At 39.9% G+C, this 18,461-nt stretch overlaps 1 protein-coding gene and 1 non-coding gene across 9 annotated transcripts in view; one reads left to right on the top strand and one right to left on the bottom strand.

Annotated features, from left to right (window-relative positions):
• The first annotated feature begins 2,747 nt into the window (after nucleotides 1–2,747).
• The window catches only part of Zfp950 (zinc finger protein 950), a 28,586-nt gene continuing 12,872 nt past the window's right edge, over nucleotides 2,748–18,461 (top strand). For 5 of the 8 annotated variants that reach the window (XR_015648384.1, XR_015648386.1, XR_015648385.1 and 2 more), the window contains exons 1-2: nucleotides 2,748–2,864; nucleotides 12,209–12,335. Coding sequence is in view for 2 of the 8 variants with exons in the window: in XM_087602044.1 (XP_087458170.1) it covers nucleotides 2,862–2,864; nucleotides 12,209–12,335 (130 nt within the window). In the remaining 6 variants the exon portion in view is untranslated. Of the gene's footprint in view, nucleotides 2,865–12,208; nucleotides 12,336–12,536; nucleotides 12,598–18,461 lie in introns of all 8 variants that reach the window. The other 3 variants (XR_015648381.1, XR_015648380.1, XM_087602050.1) reach the window with 1 other exon arrangement.
• Rnu6-28 (RNA, U6 small nuclear 28) lies at nucleotides 18,250–18,356 on the bottom strand. Its single transcript, XR_015656552.1, has one exon. It is a non-coding gene; the product is annotated as a U6 spliceosomal RNA (small nuclear RNA).

The raw sequence follows: 18,461 nt of genomic DNA, 5'->3' as shown, positions 1-18,461 counted from the left end.
TTTTTTTTTTTTACTGTATTCAATTTTTTTTATTAACTTGAATATTTCTTATTTACATTTCAAATGTTATTCCCTTTCCCGGTTTCCTGGCCAACACCCCCCTAACCCCTCTCCCTCCCCATCCTCCCCCCATTACCACCCTCCCCCCAACAATCACGTTCACTGGGGGTTCAGTCTTGGCAGGACCAAGGGCTTCCCTTTCCACTGGTGATCTTACTAGGATATTCATTGCTACCTATGAGGTTAGAGTCCAGGGTCAGTCCATGTATATAGTCTTTGGGTAGTGGCTTAGTCCCTGGAAGCTCTGGTTGGTTGGCATTGTTCATATGGGGTCTCGAGCCACTTCAAGCTCTTCCAGTCCTTTCTCTGATTCCTTCAACGGGGATCCCCGTTCTCAGTTCAGTGGTTTGCTGCTGGCATTCGCCTATGTATTTGCTGCACACAGACCTTCTTATAGGGAACCAAGGGAACTAACTCTCTAGGAGGGTTAGATAATCTAAATTTTTGTTGGTGGGTGATCAGTGGTCTACATTCCTATGTCATGAATGTTCAATCATGTGTGGTCAGTGGTCTGCACTCCTGTGTCATGAACGTTCAACTATGTCATGAAATAGTGCAGCCCATGTAGATGGCCCGTTCTGAAATAAGAAATCTCCCCATTTTTGTGGCTATTCCAGGCTGTTCTTTGGGAAAAGGTTTTGTGACCTCGTTCTGGGTTTTATGGTCTGTTCCTAGAGCTGGTGTCTTATGACCTAGGTTCTGGGACTTGTGATCTATTCCTGAAGCTGTTGTCTTACAGCATTTTTTGAAATCAGGTTTGGTCCTTAAATGGAGACAAATGGAGTTTATGTTGCCCTTTCAATACATAGTGATTAGCAGGTAGCTATGGCTCCTGAAAAAAAATCTACCTTCACAGTGTCACTTACTTGATTTTCAGCTAAGAACTTGTGCTACAAGATGAAAATTCCAGAAGCAGTTCTGACTAATTTACATCTGTTTCTGCATGACTTTGAGCTAAGAATGCTACTAAATGTCTTTGTTGTTACATTGTGACCACATTTAGAAGAGGATTTAACTTAGTATGCTTAAGAGTAGGCAAACCTCGGGGTTGGGGATTTAGCTCAGTGGTAGAGCGCTGACATAGCAAGCGCAAGGCCCTGGGTTCGGCCCAGTTCCAAAAAAAAAAAAAAAAAAAAAAAAAAAAAAAGGAAAAAAAAAAGAGTAGGCAAACCTCTGTGAATGTACCTAGACTTCCTAAGTAAAATCTCTAATGCTTCCTTTGTTGAAGAAAAGCATTGCTTTGGAAATGACTCCCATGCTCTCCTTGCCTGCCACAGGGGGAAAATCTTTCTCAGTTCTCCTGCCTTGACTTTTGTAATGGCTACTCTCAGTAGTCAAAGTGATTAAAATTCAGAGTTGGGTACTGTGAGAGATTTTTCTTTATTTTTTAATATTTATTTATTTTGTGTATATGAGTACATTGTAGCAGTTTCAGACACACCAGAAGAGAGCATCTGATCCCACCTCAGATGGTTGTGAGCCACCATGTGGTTGCTGGGAATTGAACTCAGGACCTCTGGAAGAGTAGTCAGTGCTCTTAACCACTGAGATTTTTCTTAATTATAATTTTGGAAGTGGGAAAACAGTTCTTCAATCTGGATCTTTTGAGGTGGTATGATCCACCTTTAATCTAGATCTAGACCACAGCTTCTGGTGGTAGCCTACATATATAAAGGACATTGGAGATAGTAGCTCTTTCCCTTTGTCTGCTTGCCCTAGCTCTGGCTTGCCAGTTTTTTGTTTTGTTTGTTTGTTGTTCGGTTTTTGGTTTGTTTCTGTTTGTTTGTTTCTTTTTTTTTCTGGCACTAGAGCCTATTTCTTTGGAATTCTGATGCATACGGATGATCATCTGAGACATCTAGCAACATGGACTCAACCACTTTCCATTGGTTGACAGCCATTGTTAGACTAATTGGACCACAGCCTGTTAGCCATGCTAATAAACCCACTTTTTACACACATAGAGGGATTCATTCTATCAGTTTTGTGGATTGTTCATCTAGAGAATCTTAAGTACCACAGCTATTTTGCTTGTTTGTTTTTGTTTTTTCCACCTTCCCACTGAGGAAGATGTGCTGGCTAACAATAGCGCTCCACAGTGTTTGTCATCGATTTCTTGCTTGGTGAAAAATAGCTGCAGTTTACCTGAACCCACCATGAAGGCACAAAACAGATATCTTGTTTCCTAAAGTCTCTCTTTGTTAAAATGCTGGCCATCCTTCCACTTGAGGGCCAGATTGAGAACTCTACTGCAAGTTGAGAATTGGGCTATGTAAGTTATTTACCTTGATTCAAGGAGGAAGAAGGGGAAGTGCCTACTGAGTACTGAGGAGAGTTCAAGCAAGGGATGAAGTGACAAGTAGTGAGGGCAGGGTCAATTGCCACAAGGGGAGGAGCAGGCGGCTGAGCAGAGGAACTGGAGTGGTGGGTCCTCCCGGGGCTGGGTGGGAAGACAGACAGGTAGAATATTGGAGGACAGGCACAAGTGCTACTGAAGTGCACATCTCTGCACATCTGGAAAAGCTTTGGCTCTGACCTGGAAGTCTGAGCCAGGAACTTCTATGCTGTGTCCCATCAGCGTACTCTAACCCTAAGGGCAGTGCTTTTGTTACTCAATACTCTCTGGCCAATCAGAGCCTTCAGATGGACCTGCCAGTCAGAAAAGGGGGAGGATCCTTCCGGGTGTCACGCTGTAAGTTCCGCTCTGTTCCTGAGCAGTCTTGAATGTTTTCGTGTGTCCTGCTCTCAACTCTGCTACTGGGCACTGAGAGGGGAGCTCAGGCACGCTCTGAAGTCGCGACATGGTGAGCGCAGGGTCAAGGGCCACAATGGGGAGGAGCAGGCAGCTGAGCAGCGGGAGCTGGTGTGGTGGGTCTTCCCTGGGGCTGGGTGGGGAGTGTCAGCCAGATGCTGACCCGTGAGGTCCCCTGTGTCCTAGTTACTCGCTGGATCCAGCGGTGGCCTCTGAATAACTTCCCTATGGGGATTGTGTATGGGCAAAACATTTGGAGCAGGGACTTGTGTGTAGAAACATCCTTGGTAGGATGCCAAACTCGGGGAGCCATCGTTTGTGTAGTATCTTCTACAGGTTCTGTCCTTAGCATTTACTATTTAGGTGTACAATCCATTTGGAGTTAAGTTCGTGGAGGCTGTAAAAGAAATTTCATGTGTTGGGTAGCGATCCAATATTAAACTGTGATGTAACAGAGAAGAAATCCATGATGTGAAAGAACTACCAGTGCTTAGGGGATAGTAAGGCACACCAAGTAGAATTTAGCTGAGGGAGGACTGCTTCTAAAACACCCCACAGATAAGCATTATGTTAACCAGGCCTGTTAGAGATTAGCGTGCTAGGATACACGTGTTTGTTCACCAGAACACCCCTACAACTAGCCACTAAGCCCATCCTCATATCGAAGAACAGGCCTCTTAACACGCTGCTCAAGGGAGCATTACAGGATCATAACCAACATTAAGGCCTGGTGTGCCATAAAGACCCAGATTTCTTCTTGAGAAAAGCATAGTTCTGCCACACAGGCAAGACTACACCAGGTGACAACCATTTGAAAAGGAAAAACACTGTTGTGTTGAGGTCTGGCCTGATCAAGCAAGGCTTTCCATGAGGCCCTCATGCATAGAGAAGGAAACCCAGGAGCATGATTGCCAGAGCCAGTACAAGACTGAGGCCTTGAGAGTTTTCCCTAAGGCCCTGATGTACTGAGAATTAAATAGAGCTGCTCTAAAGCAAGGAGTATGCTTGTGAGAACTAGTGATGGTCTCCAGGTTGCCAAGGCCTTTGGAAGGGGTTGCTTCACATTCTGAGAACCCAACTTGTCCCACCACATGGGGCTGTGGCTATCAGTCCTAAGTCCACTGTAGGTTTGGTCAGTAATGTTCTTGAGATACCCTGTGTCCTGCTGTGCACCATTGTTTTAGACTTCTCCTAAGTTTGTCCTATTGTATAATAGTTTCTGCTGACTTCATAGAAGTCTACCATTTTTTTCAGTTTCCCCCATTAGTAGTATCCGAGATGCTTTCTTTTTTTTTTTTTTTTTTTTTTTTTTTTTTTTTTTTTTTGGTTCTTTTTTTCGGAGCTGGGGACCGAACCCAGGGCCTTGCGCTTCCTAGGTAAGCGCTCTACCACTGAGCTAAATCCCCAGCCCCCCGAGATGCTTTCTTAAGAAGCTTCCTTAGCATAAGACATAGCTTGTGTAAGACCTCCCGACTGTAGCCTTTATATGTCCAACCTTCTACTTTTCCTATCTTTTTCATTCTCTGGAATCTTCCACTTAGAACCCTGTTACTCAAGAATAACAAGCTGTTTCAGGGCACTGGTGTACTTAAGAAATAATTATGTTAATATCTTTGCTGTGTAAATCTCCCATTTAAGTGGCTAGTCTTGCAGTCTCCGGTCCATGTTTAAATTGTTCAAAACATAACGTGGGAACTGAACCTAAAAGAGACTTAAGGGTGACAGCAAATGTGGAATGCAAAATGTCTTCTCTGCTGCCTCCTCTCTGAGCATTAGCCAGCTCTGCATGTATCCTGCATTAAAGACATTTTTCTTAACTAATCCTTTATGTGTACTGTGATTTCTCCATGGGAAGACATGTTTATTCTAGGACAGCTGTATCTTCAGCCTTCTAGAAAAATGTTTCTGAGATAATCTATGTTGACTCAGGTCACATCGCTCCCCAGGGCAGTCACTTGGTTTCCTCTTGATTAAACCTCCCAAATTCTTTAGTTAAAAGGCTGTACCACAGCAGAGTTTTAAAGTTACCCATTCGAGTCATGTATCGAATTGTCCATTGCAATAACAGGAAAAAGATTTGTATGTGGAGCATGGCGGAACAGACCAGAATAGGAGGAACAGTTTACTGTGTACACTGCATGGTGAAACAGGATAGACAATAGCGAGATCGCATACTCAAGTTTAAGGTCGTCAGCTACAGGGGTCACTAATATGAAGAAGGACCTGACTCAGGTAGGGTAAGTAATTTTGTAATTTCCCAGGACGTATTAATTCATGCATATAAATGAAAACAGACTAGATTAGTGGCTATACAATTTATGAAGGTTAGCTTGAGTCAACGAGTATTGAGTTTCCAATTAAAAAATTGTACTATGCAGATATGTGCACTCCTCCTTGACACATTTAAGTCAGTTCAGAAATTTGAGATACAGGCTATTGGCTATAGCTGTGTGTGTCAGGTTACAGATCTCAACAACTAACATTACACATAGGGAGAAGGTCAAAGAGTATCTCATTGTCTTATTATCTTCCCTTCTACCAGGGAAGGGCCTGTTCCTTTTCAAAGTCATTATACCTATGTGAGTTTTCAATTATATTTATCTTTTGAAAAAGATTGTTGGTAATTCTTTTTCTTTATGTACCACCGCTCTAATTGCTTGTTTTTATTTTCCCATGTTTTCCAGTCATTAAGAATTACATTCCTTGGCCAACTGATGGCTGCCCCAAATTGAGACCCATCCCATGGGCAAGAACTGATCCACTAATACTATTAATGATACTCTGTCATGCTTGCAGACAAGAGTCTAGCACAACTGTCCTGTGAGAGGCTCTACCCAGCAGCCAATGGGAAGAGATGCAGAGACCCACAGCCAAACATTATACGGCGGTTGGGTGTCTTATGGAGTTGAAGGAAGGATTGAGGGACCTGAAGAGGACAGGGACTCCACGGGAAGACCATAAGAGTCAACTGACCTGGACTCTTGGGGGCCCCCAGAGACTGAGCTACCCACCAAACAGTGATCCAGGGCTGGACCTAAGCCCCTGATGTATGTAACACGATGTGCAGTTTGGTCCAACAACTGGAGCAGGGAGTAGGGGTAGGAGAAGCTGTCCCTCAATCTGTTGCCTGCCTGTGGAGCCTGTTCCCCTAACTGGGTTCAGTGGGAGAGGATACACCTAGTGCTGCAGTGACTTGATGGCCAGGAATAGGGGTGCAGTGAGTGAGGGGATGAGAAGGGAGGAACAGGGTGAGGATTTGCATAGGGGGTACTGGGAGGAGAGGAACTGATATTGGGAATGTAAAGTGAATTTAAAAAACCATTCTTGTTCAATGACATATGAGAGCTGCTCACCTGTCATTTTAAAGGAGGGTTCTATTGATTTTTGTACTTGGGCTGAAAAGAGGATTCTGTCATCTAATATGCAAGGGAAGAGTGTTCCTGTGGAAACGAGGCAGATTTTTTTGGCTTTCTAACAACTCATTAAAAGACAGAGGTTTCATTGGCTCATGAAAAAAAAATGGCAATTACATGTCCTATGCAAAAAAAAATTTTTCATTCCTTTTTCTCAAGGGTTTTCATATTTGTTTCTGTTTAGAGCAACATCTCCTGAAGCTCAGCCATTCCTTATGGTATGTAGTTAAGACTTGCTTTGAACACACTTAATCCAGCCTCTACTACTCTGTGCTTGGAGGACAGTTTTGCAACTCCTTCATGCTGGCCCGGACTGGCCAGTGCAAAGGAAAAATGATTAGTGAATGAGTGTCTTCCAACCTCCCTGGATTTTGTGGGGGAATTACAAATAAAGAGTGTCTTATGTAAGAATTGCATACACTGACCAACTTTGAAGCTGGTGTAGTCACAGCACAGAAAGGGCTGGGGGAAGTAAAGTAAGAGCTTTCCTGCTTTGACAAGTAGTTAGGTAACCAACTTTAGATGACCAGTAAAAGTCCAACCTGGCCATTTTGGGAGGGTCACAGACCAAGGCAATCGAGACTCTGGATGAGGAACTGAACTTTTCTTTTGTACACTTAACCATACATACAAAAATGGGGATAGATTTGTTTTCTATAGTGCTTATGACTTATAAAGCAGTTGATGCAAAGCAAGCTGTTTAGGTACAAATATATACTCTCTTTAAAAATCTGTTTTCTTGCATTTAGTTTCTAAAACTTTGCATTTCCTCATACTGGTGCAGACTTGTATCCAAGCATCAGTCATAGGAAAAAAAAAATGTTTTCTAAGTGACCGTAATAGACGTCCTTTTCTTTATCGTAAAAGAATGAGATCCTTTTAGTAGTCAAAATGGAAACATCTGTGTTCTTTAAATGAATCTCTTCTATTGGAATAGCTCTCCATCCCGTCCATTTTATATTACTGGCAAAGGAGTGAACCAGAGTGCATGGGGTGAGTGCTGGCCAGTGACTTCTTTGATTTTGGTTTTGACTATAATCCTGCAGTTCTTGTTTAAAGAACAGTGTTATATTTATAGATCTGCCTTTGTGTTTACTTTTATCAGTGATGCCATCTATGTTTGGGATTTTATTAATTTTTTAAAAATTTTTTTTCCTTTTTTCTTTATTAACTTGAGTATTTATTTACATTTCGATTGTTATTTCCTTTCCCGGTTTCCTGGCCAACATCCCCCTAACCCCAACCCCGCTCCCCTTCTATATGGGTGTTCCCCTCCCCATCCTCCCCCCATTACCGCCCTCCCCCCAACAATCTAGTTCACTGGGGGTTCAGTCTTAGCAGGACCAAGGGCTTCCCCTTCCACTGGTGCTCTTACTAGGATATTCATTGCTACCTATGAGGTCAGAGTCCAGGGTCAGTCCATGTATAGTCTTTGGGTAGTGGCTTAGTCCCTGGAAGCTCTGGTTGGTTGGCATTGTTGTTCATATGGGGTCTCGAGCCCCTTCAAGCTCTTCCAGTTCTTTCTCTGATTCCTTCAACGGGGGTCCCATTCTCAGTTCAGTGGTTTGCTGCTGGCATTTGCCTATGTATTTGCCACATTCTGGCTGTGTCTCTCAGGAGAGATCTACATCCGGTTCCTGTTGGCCTGCACTTCTTTGCTTCATCCATCTTATCTAATTGGGTGGCTGTATATGTATGGGCCACATGTGGGGCAGGCTCTGAATGGGTGTTCCTTCAGTCTCTGTTTTAATCTTTGCCTCCCTATTCCCTGCCAAGGGTATTCTTGTTCCCCTTTTAAAGAAGGAGTGAAGCATTCGCATTTTGATCATCTGTCTTGATATTAATTATAATTTAATTATATTGTTGTTTCTCTGGGAAATGATATCAGCATTTTTGTTGGTTTGGGGACTTTCTGTGGAGAAACAATTTTAATTTTCTTTCCTGGAACCTAAAAACTTGCCCCTCCTCATTTCTTGGCAAATATGTCTTTTACTTGTTGCAATCATCAACGTTTGGGGTTTTGCTACTAAATGATTGATATGGTCAAGACGTTGGATTTGGGTTTTTAAATTTTTCTCATATATTATTGTCTGTGTGTCCTAATTAGCTTCAGCTCTCAACGTTTCAGAGCCTACAGTCCTCTGAGGGAGCCTCACTGGAGGGTGTCCCCCCATCAGCATGGCTGGATGCTATATCAGTGAGAGATTGTGTTGAGTGATGGCTGATGTAGGAAGGCGCTACACTGAGGGTGGCAGGGTCCCTAAGCAAGTGGGCCTGGGCTGGGTAAGAGAGCTGGCTGAGCATGAGATGGGACCAAGCAAGATGGCAAGCCAGGAAACAATATTTTTCCATGGTTTTTGCCTTCATATTTTGGTGTGAGTTCTAACCTAAGATCCCAAAGTGATGCACTGTGATCTGACAAACTATCCAAAAAGCAAAACAAAACAAAAAAATCCCTGTTCATTGCTTGAGATGGGTTTGGTTAGAGGATTCAATCAGAGCAGCAGAGGAGCAAGTTAGAACAAAAAATGGAATGCAAGAGGTCGTTTTGCTGCTGAGCAGAACCTGATAATGTTCCCTTTCGGTGAAATGTAGAAGACATAAGGACTTCAGAAGACAAAAGTCTCATCAGCTTAACTGGATATTCCTGTAGTACTTGGAAGATCAGTGTGTTGATAGTAATGCGGACAGAAGAAATCGAAGTCATAGGATTTCAGTGGAAAATGGACTCCCTGATAAATTCAGCCAGAGGTCATTTGTGTGATATTTTGGCCCAAAGTCTTTCTTATTGTGGCCATGTTCTGAGGATCTGAATAAGGCAGAATTAAAAAATAATGGGCTGATTTCTTAGATAGTATATTGAATCTGTTGGATAGTTAAGACTCATTGGGGGCTACAGTGAAAAATAAAAGCAATAAGTTGGGGAGAAATAAATGCAAAGTCTGTGGTTTGTAGAGAAAAAAACAACACTGGGAAGTTTCGGATGGCAGCCAAATGCTGAAACAGAGTCAGGAATCATGGAAATTATCACTTTTAAACAGAAGGTCCTTGCTCTGGATTCAAAGTCTAAGCCCCATGGGCAACATTCCCTCCTGCAAAGCCTTCAATTAATGGGAGTAGGCAAAGTGATTCCTAGTCACAGGAAGGAACTTCATATAAAACCTGGTGCAAATGTGGTCTAAGCATGTGGGTTCCATCCCAATATAGAAGCCATATTGTGCTAGTTCTGGAAAGAAGAAAGATGAAAAATTTAAATTCTTCCTCTGTGGTTGCAGTTCAGCACTGGTCCAGCCATCTGTGTTTGGCAAAGTCAGAGCCCCAGTGAGGACACTGAGTTCATTGTATGAAGCTGTGAGGATGAATCCTGAGTTGCATTTTGAGACCACAAGATGTTAAGATACCTAAGCTATGAGAAATCTGCCATGGAGAGATGCAAATAGGAAGTGGAAGTAACCAAACTGAGAGAAGTTTGAGAAGTTGCAGGGTTAGGGCCATCTAAACCCTTTGAAACCGAAGCCTCACGTATCAGAGATAGAGGCACAGGATTTGGTGTGTGCCCTGTTGGGTTTCTTGTCTTGGTCCAATCTTCCATCACTATGGACACATTCCACTCTATTGGAATGGGAAAGGGTATTCTATGTCTTTATATGTTGGAAAGATGCAATTGCTTTCTGATTTTTACAAGATGGGGCAATCAAGAGATTGCCTAGAGTGTCAAAAGAGTCTCTGGACATTTTAATGGCATGTGTACAGGCTGCTGTAAACTATTAGGATAATTGGGATGACTATGAGCCTATAGTGAGCAGGTTCAGAGTGTAGTTGATTGAATCAAAAAGTTCCTAGATAGGGTGATGTCTTTGAACTCTTGTCTTACCTTTTTGGAATTCTTTGGGGAGCAAATGGAAGCTTCTATAGGAGGAACCTTTCTACACTCCTTATTGGAGATGGGATATGATTGTGTATAGACTCAACCCATTTCCTATTCTTTGTTTCTTCTGTATTGTGGTTCAAACTGATCAGTCAGCTTCCTTCTTGTGCTGTCAATCTTTCACCATTATAGACTATCCCCGATCACATAAGATATGGTAGAAGCAATTGCTAGTCAATGCTAGTCTATTTTGCTACCTTAACATTTTCATATTCTTAATTTTGTTGTTTTCATTTTGAAGACAAAATTCTCTGTGCAGTCCTGGGTGTCCTGAAAGTAGGAATGTAGATCAGGCAGGACTTGAACTTAGATATCCACCTGGCTCTGGCTCCAGAGTGCTGGGATTAGATGTGGGCCAGCATGCCTGGCTTGCTTTCTTTTTATATGATAGCTGATTGGGCTTGGAAGGTGTGCAAGTAAATTTTCTGGAGATGGCCCACCATTTTGCATGGCTTGAGGTAGGGTGAGCTCTGAGAATGCAGGGTCCTTAGACACTTCCTCCCAGGATTGCTTCTTGCCGCCAATATACCTTTCCTGTCACTATTATATGACCTTATGATTCCTGAGTATCAGCCCACCCTAGTAAGCAAATTTCCTGCAGATCAACATGAAGATGAACTCTTGTGAATTAATGCTGTTTAGATGAATTATTGATTTTATAGAATTCCCGATTAGATTAAAATATTTTTTAAGAAAAGATTTAAGGAGATGGTTTTAGTTGGCTTAGTCTTTTGCCAGAAAGATGTAATAAAATTAGAATCAAGAATAGAATGTGCCCACTCCTCATAGAATAGTAAGTAAAGGCTACATAGTCAGAAATACAATGAGCTTTCACAATTATACTAAGAGGAGAAATAGGCTTGGGACAAATTTGTGATCAAGGAAAAACATTCATTCGAGGTCAGGTCCTAGGATGAGGCCACAGGTGTGCACTATGATTAAGCAAGGCCATGTTTGACTGTTGCTTTGGCCTTATGATGAGCTTATAGAATGAAACTGCTTTGAACTTAATATCAGCATCCTTCTGTAACTCCCCTTTTGTGAAACATTTTATCTATGAGGTAATTTTCTAAAGACCTTTTTTGTCTAAGAAGGTATAAAAAGGCCAGAGAAAAGAAATAAGATGATGGTTTGGGGGCTCTGCCCCATCCATCCAAATGTGTGTGTGTGTGTGTGTGTGTGTGTGTGTGTGTGTGTGTGTCTGTGTGTGTGTGTGTGTCTGTCTGTCTGTCTAAATTTATGTACATGCATGCATATATAAGTATATGTGTATATGTAAGTATGCATGAACACTTGTGCAATTAATGAGACAGGTTGTTGGGCCCAGCCAGTGTGTATATGTGTATGAGTGTGTGTGTCTGTGCATGTGGTCTGTGTAAAATAATTTCCTTTTCTTTTCTCTCTGGTTCACAAAGAGTTAACAAGAGGTCCTTGAGCCAGAGAAAAAAGAAACCAGCATTTATTAGCATAAAACTAAGAGAGGGTTATAAACCAGAGATCATCAGTCTTTAACCTTCAAATAACACCTCGTCCTGCCCAGTACCATTCCCCTAAAGGCCTCCCCTAAAGGGCTGTCAGGTCCCCAGCACAGTAAAGACCCCTGAGTTCTTTCTATATTTTTTGTTTGCTTGATTAATTTTTGTAAAGGAGTCAGAGTCTTAATATGTACCTCTTGCTACTCTAGAACTTGTAGCATAGACCTGAATGGTGTCCAACTAAATTAGGTGCACTTACGTCTGCCTCCTGAGCATTGGGATTAAAGGCATAAGAAACACACCCAGCTTGCCCATCAGTGTGCTTAGTACTGCTCTGTTTGCCTCTGTCTGTCTGTCTGTCTGTCTGTCTGTCTCTGTTAATTGGCATTTCATTTGCAAGGCTATATCCTATTCAAAAGGCACAGAGATGAATCTCATTATTCAGTTTTCCCTATAAAATGATTTGGTTAATATATTAGAACTTCTATGTCAGGAAGTAAGTGGAGGAAGCACTAGAATTATATGAATATATGTTGTTGATATCATGCTTTCTGTTGTACACATGTATGGGATATTTTAGGATGCAGTGACCTATGATGAAGTGCATGTGAACTTCACTCAGGAAGAGTGGGCTTTGCTGGATCGTTCCCAGAAGAGTCTCTACAGAGATGTGATGCTGGAGACCTACAAGAACCTCACTGCTATAGGTAAGGCTGTGGATTTTCTTTCCCTTTTTAAAATAAGTAGACAAATGTGTCTTTGTTATTGATGATCTGTAATTTCAATTGAGAATCAGGAAAAATGAGAAGAATAAATCGGCCATAGTTCTAAGGTTCACTAAATATAGTAATTTGAATTTTGCCTAATTTCCAATAATATATCATACATTTTCTGATACTATATTTTAGGCTACAATTGGGAAGACTATAATATTGAAGAACATTGTCAAAGTTCTAGAAGACGTGAAAGGTAATTTTCATGTGCAAACTGATACAAGTATGACTCTGAAAGAATTTTAATGTGTCTTGGAAGTTTTAAAGAGAAGGAACAGTGCAAACAGTGCAGTGAGGGTTATTAAGTGTAGTACAATAATTTAAACTAGCCCTGACGAGCTTACAAAGAAATGAGGCTCAGGGTATGATTATTTTATTTGGCTTTGACAATTACTGGGGTATAAGTCCTAATCTACTCTTTTAACTGCTGGCCTGGCTGCCTCCCCAGTCATGTACCCCAGATACTTGCTGTTTCTCCTGGCCCTGAGATTCTGGTCCATCTCCCCTCATGACTGCTTCTCTCTTCCTGATCTTCCTCCTTTTCATCTCTCCTCCCCCAACCAGGTCACTCCAAACTCTAATACATCCAGTAATTGGCTGTAGCCAAGTTTCTTTAACCAATAGTTTTAAATCAGAGAATAAAGTTTGCACAACAAAATCTTGTAAGTGTGTGAAATCACTCACAGGCCTAGATCTTCAGGTATAGAATTCAGCATTACAATGAATAGCTACAGACCAAACTTCAACAATTCCCCTCCTTTGTCTAAATAAAAAGGCTCCTAAAAAAAAAAACACCCTAGGAATAATTACAAAATTGAATTATTAAGTAATAGTGACATTTTAAAAAATCTCGTCTGTATTTGGCAATTTAGGAGAAAATATTTTATCCTGGTGAGTTTAGAGTTTTGTATGTAAATCAATTTTTATCCTAACTTGTATAACTCTCCTAAAATTACCTTTGTGGACCTAGAACATACTTTTAAAACGTAAACAATTTAAGTTACGGTAATGCTACGACTATTTAATCTTTAACCCCATTAGAGATTTGAGAAAGAATAAACACTATTTGAGTATATGAAAGTGTAGGGTGGCAGATTTTAAAAATCATGGAAATGACAGAGATAGCTTACTGCTTGGACAGTCCCCAATATTTCCTATAACATTTAAAATATTTTCCTGTCTTGGCAGAGCTTAGAAGTCAATGTTCTTGCACCCGTTTGTCCTTTTGGACAGCATTTTGTCTGCAGGTGAAGTTAGGGCATTTCTTGGCCAGAGCCTGACTTGCGGAAGCAGCTCCACATAGAAGCACCGATGTTCATTGTCTTTTCTGAAGTGGATACTGTGGGAGCAGGCATGTCTCATAGCTAAAAGATCTTTTGGTAATAAAATAACATTAAATGTCATTTCATGGATCTCCAATGCTTTTGAAGACCACTTATTTATTTATAGCATATTTGAACAAGCAAACAATGCCTGTCTAGGTATCTGTTATCTGTACAGTCCAGGATATATATTTTTGTGATACTCTAGAGCAGTATGCAATACAACTATGTGTTTGATTGACTGACCTTTAACTTATATTATTTAATTATCCTAAACAGTTTGTAATAGCGGCTATTAAAATGACTGGGATCAAACATTTTTTTTTCTCAATGAGTTGTATAGACACAATGCCTATCTAAAAATAACAAAATTAATCTTAAAATTTGTATATAATGATTTATACAGTGAAAACCTTAAATCTATCTAATTATAAATATACAAAAAATTGTACCACTGTAACAAGATATAACCTTATTTTTATATTAATATATAAAATTTTGTATCAATGTAAGATTATGGCTATAAAATGTCTTTTGGTTTGAGAGTAGGTTTAATAATCTATCCCTATTTAATTTTTCATAATATTTTTATATCTCCCCCTTTCAACCCTCTTTCCCTTCTCTAGGAAAGAAATATATGAATCTCTGTGTCTAAGCTCCCTAATTTTGTTTCCTCCCTTTCTAAAAGCACAATTATTTGCAATCATCTCTTAATATATCTATAATTTAGAAAATGACCAAAACCATCCACCCCAACTTAAGGGATTAGGAGGAGGATGGTCTTTTTATAATTGTTTTTTGTAGATTGGGGGCAAAAAATTTTTTGGGAGTTGGAAAAATGGTTAAGTGAAAATAAAGTAGCTGGCATTATGCACTGTCCAGTCTTTATGTGTTGAGAAAGTTGAGGGCTTACCTAAGTCCTGACTGGAGTCGTGTGAAAGACTGGATGAACCAAGGTCATCTGGGATCAGTAGTCTTTTCTGAAGCTGTCTTGGAAGCAAGTCTTTAGAGGAAACAGCTTTGATGCAGTTGAGGTAGGATTAAGCAGGGAGGGGGACAGTACATCTCACCGTCTCAGCATCCCCAAGGGTGAATTTTGTCAGGGCTGCCTGGTTGGTCTTTTTTTTTTTTTTTCTAAAGATTTATTTATTCTAAGTAAGTGCACTGTAGCTGACTTCAGACACATCACAAGAGGGCATCAGATCCCATTACAGATGGTTGTGAGCCACCATGTGGTTGCTGGGAATTGAACTCAGGATCTCTATAAGAGCAGTCAGTGCTTTTAACCACTGAGCCATCTCTCCCCGCTTGGTCTTTTATTTTGCAATATAGAAGCCTTACAACCAATGTTTAGTTTTATAAAGATATTTATGAAATGTGCAAGGTGTACAGATTAATTAAGGATTCATTTTTTTGTTTGTTTTTAGAGCAGGTGAAAGCAACTATCTTTTTATGAAGTAGGTCAATCAATAACCAAATTGTTATATAAAATTTTACTTAAGCCATATGAAGAATGGCATGAAGAATTTTGAGGATATTTATAGGCTATTTGTGGCTGACGTTTTGTGGCTCATGCCATGTAGAGGGATTAACAAATCATGTTACCTGTCCTGTTTGTATGTTTCTTTTTAATTTTTATTTTTTTCCTTCGTCTGTAGTCATGATCTTCAGGGGGTCTTCCACTATGAAATCTGATCCTTATTATTTTAGGAGTCTAAAGCTTTTCTGTTGTCGTTGTTTGTTTGTTTGTTTATTAACGCAAATATAGAGTCTCTTTCCCAAAATAGCATCCTTTTGGTCCAGTAACACAAAGGCATTAAAATATAGATTGATTTAATTTAGCAGCCTCTCTTTTATTTAGATCTGCTCTACTTTGACCTCTGTCAAAGAGGATTTGTAATATCGTTATAACCACTGAATTTATAACCACCTTTATTTTGATAATTAAAACAATTGTAAACAATTATTATTATTTATTGAGATAGGTTTCTTTTTTATGTGTAGCCCAAACTCACTGGATTTGTTTGTAGATTAAGTTAGCCTGACTCACAAGAAATCTAAGTATTCTTGCTTTTGTCTTACAAACATTGAGATCAAAGACCTGGATTTAATTATTTATCCGTATGTGCTTAAAAGCATTTATATTCCCATTTATTTCTCCCTTCTTTGAAGATTAATAATTAATTTTTTTATTGATAACCCTGAGTTATTACTGTGTTTTGTTTGGGCTGTTCTTAACTCTAATTGACCAGGCCTTGGGGCCACATTTTTATGACTCACCTAACCCATGAAGGCTTCTCCTCCATTCATCTTTTCCCCCCGTGGTTCTCCTTTGGCCCCCAAGCCAGGCAACACTAAACCCTTGGGTCTACATGTGAACACTCTTGTGTATGGGACGACCGGATCTTCAGGAACCAGTATTAGCATTAGAATACAAGAAGCATCAGGCCAACTCTAGTAGTATAGAGGTTAAGATTTCTGCCCAGCTCATGTACTGTTTAAGGGTTATTAGGAATAATAAAAGTTTTATATCATTTATTCATGAATTGAATGATCAAAGCAGGATAGAAACCCCAGATTGAGATTAAAAATTTCTACAACAATTAAATTCTCATAGAACTATGTAACTCAATGTCAGATATCTTGTGTATTTGCAAGGCATTCCTCAAAGAAAGAAGAAGGAAAAAATGCCTTAACAGAATCATAACCCCAATAGAGCTATGCTGTATAACTTCCAATCTGTTTAGTCTCATATCACTTAGATATTGCAAAAGATATACACACTGAATAGGTGATAGGTACATGTCCACAACCTTCTAATAGTCCTAAGCAAATAGTCCATAGTATAGCTGGAATTACTCATATAATTGTAGTAACACTGCTAAGTTTGATGAGATGGGCAATGTATGAGTCAAGAATGTTGTGGGGAAACCTTATTACCATACCACACGTCTGTGAAGAATAAAAAGGTAAACTATGTGAGTTTGTTACTTCTTTAAATAGGATTATCATGTGTCACAATGAATACAAGCCATGTGAGCACAGTGCTACTGAAAGAAGTAAGGTACCTCTCTTTCTCCTAGAACAATTAGAGATATATAGTAGTATCCAATATGAGTAGACTTTCTGAATGTGATACAAGTTTGCAATTAATTGGTTTTTGTTAAGGCCTAAGTAAAATATTAAGGCCTAAGTGGGATGTTAAGGCCTAAGTAACTGTTACATGGATAGTCTGACATTCTGTGCTGTTGCTAATGTTATAAGGAAATTTCTTATGGTTTTTTTTTCCTGGTGTTAATAGGAAACTTCTCATGCCCAAGTTGATTGCATACTCTGTTATATTCTGTGTTCTTGGAAACCAATCACAAGAGAAGTCAGTTAGAACTGCTTTGTATAAGCGTGGACCCAAATCAATCACCCAGCAACACTTTCTGCACCTGTATATAAGCGTTTATGGTAATTGTCTTTAGAAGCTGCCCCTGGGATGGACTCCAGTGAAAGAGAAACACCTGCCTCTATTATAAGACTTTCATTTTGAGTAGGTGTTGAGTAAAGTTTAAGTTCCCAAGACCTCCCTAGGAACTGAGATCCTACTTGGCAGAAAGAGACATGCATGTGTGTAACTGACCTCATGGTTGGCAAGTTAGGACATGAATGTTAGAGAAGGTAAGTCCAATCCTGGTTGACAAGTTAAGAAATGAATGTTAGACAGGCAGTTCTCCTGGCGTAGTTGAATTCCCCAAGCAATGGGAGCAGGATAAATGTACAACAAAGACATGTTCCTAAGGAAATTCCTTATTCTAAATATTTTTTTAAAAAAGATTTATTTATTTTATGTATATAAGTATACTGTAGCTGTCTTCAGACACACCAGTAGAGAGCATCAGATCCCATTACAGTTGGTTGTGAGTCACCATGTACTTGCTGGGAATTGAACTCAGGACCTCTGGAAGAGCAGTTGGTGCTCTGAACCGCTGAGCTATCTCTCCGGCCCCTTATTCCTAAATTTTGACTGGAATACAGATGTTTATAGTTCTCAGGCTTAAAAAGCCCTGTAGGACCTTAACTCAATATCATGGTTCAGCTCCTGAGTCTGAACTGTGGCTCTGATCAATCAGTCTTGTGGTACATACTCAATAAACTATCCCAATCTGACTGAGATTGGTGCTCATGTGGTTTGTGAGGCAACCCATGGACCCCAGCAGTTTTCCAACTTTATTGGGAATATTCACAAACTCACACTGCAGAAAATTCCTATAGGTGTTAAAAATGTGGAAATTCTTGTTTGTCCTTGTTCACTAAGACAAATGTGGTATAGAAAAAATTATGAATGCAATCAATGTGGTAAAGCTTTGAGTTCTTCCAGTTCTCTTCAAATATGTGGAAAAATTATATAGAAAGTAATGCTATAAATGTGAGCCATGTAATAATTGCTCTTACCGTTATAGTTATCTTCAGAAATGTAAAACAACCCATAATGAGGGGGAACATAAAAAAGGGATTAAGATCTGATTTTTTTTCTTTTTTTAAATATGGAAGGCTTCATGAATTTGTGTGTCATCCTTATGCAGGGGTCATGCTAATCTTCTCTGTATTGTTCCTATTTTAGTATATATGCTGCCGAAGTGAGCACAGATCTGATTCTTCTTAACGATTAGATCAAATTGTAAAATGTATTCATACATATAAAACAGTTGATCAGTGTAATAAATGTGGTAAAGCTTTCACATATGCCAAT

This window comes from Rattus norvegicus, chromosome 1, assembly GCF_021556685.1.
Source record: "Rattus norvegicus strain SHRSP/BbbUtx chromosome 1, alternate assembly SHRSP_T2T, whole genome shotgun sequence".
Lineage (NCBI taxonomy): Eukaryota > Metazoa > Chordata > Mammalia > Rodentia > Muridae > Rattus > Rattus norvegicus.
Note: the sequence above shows the minus strand (reverse complement) of the source record. Positions and strands in the feature narration are given on the sequence as shown.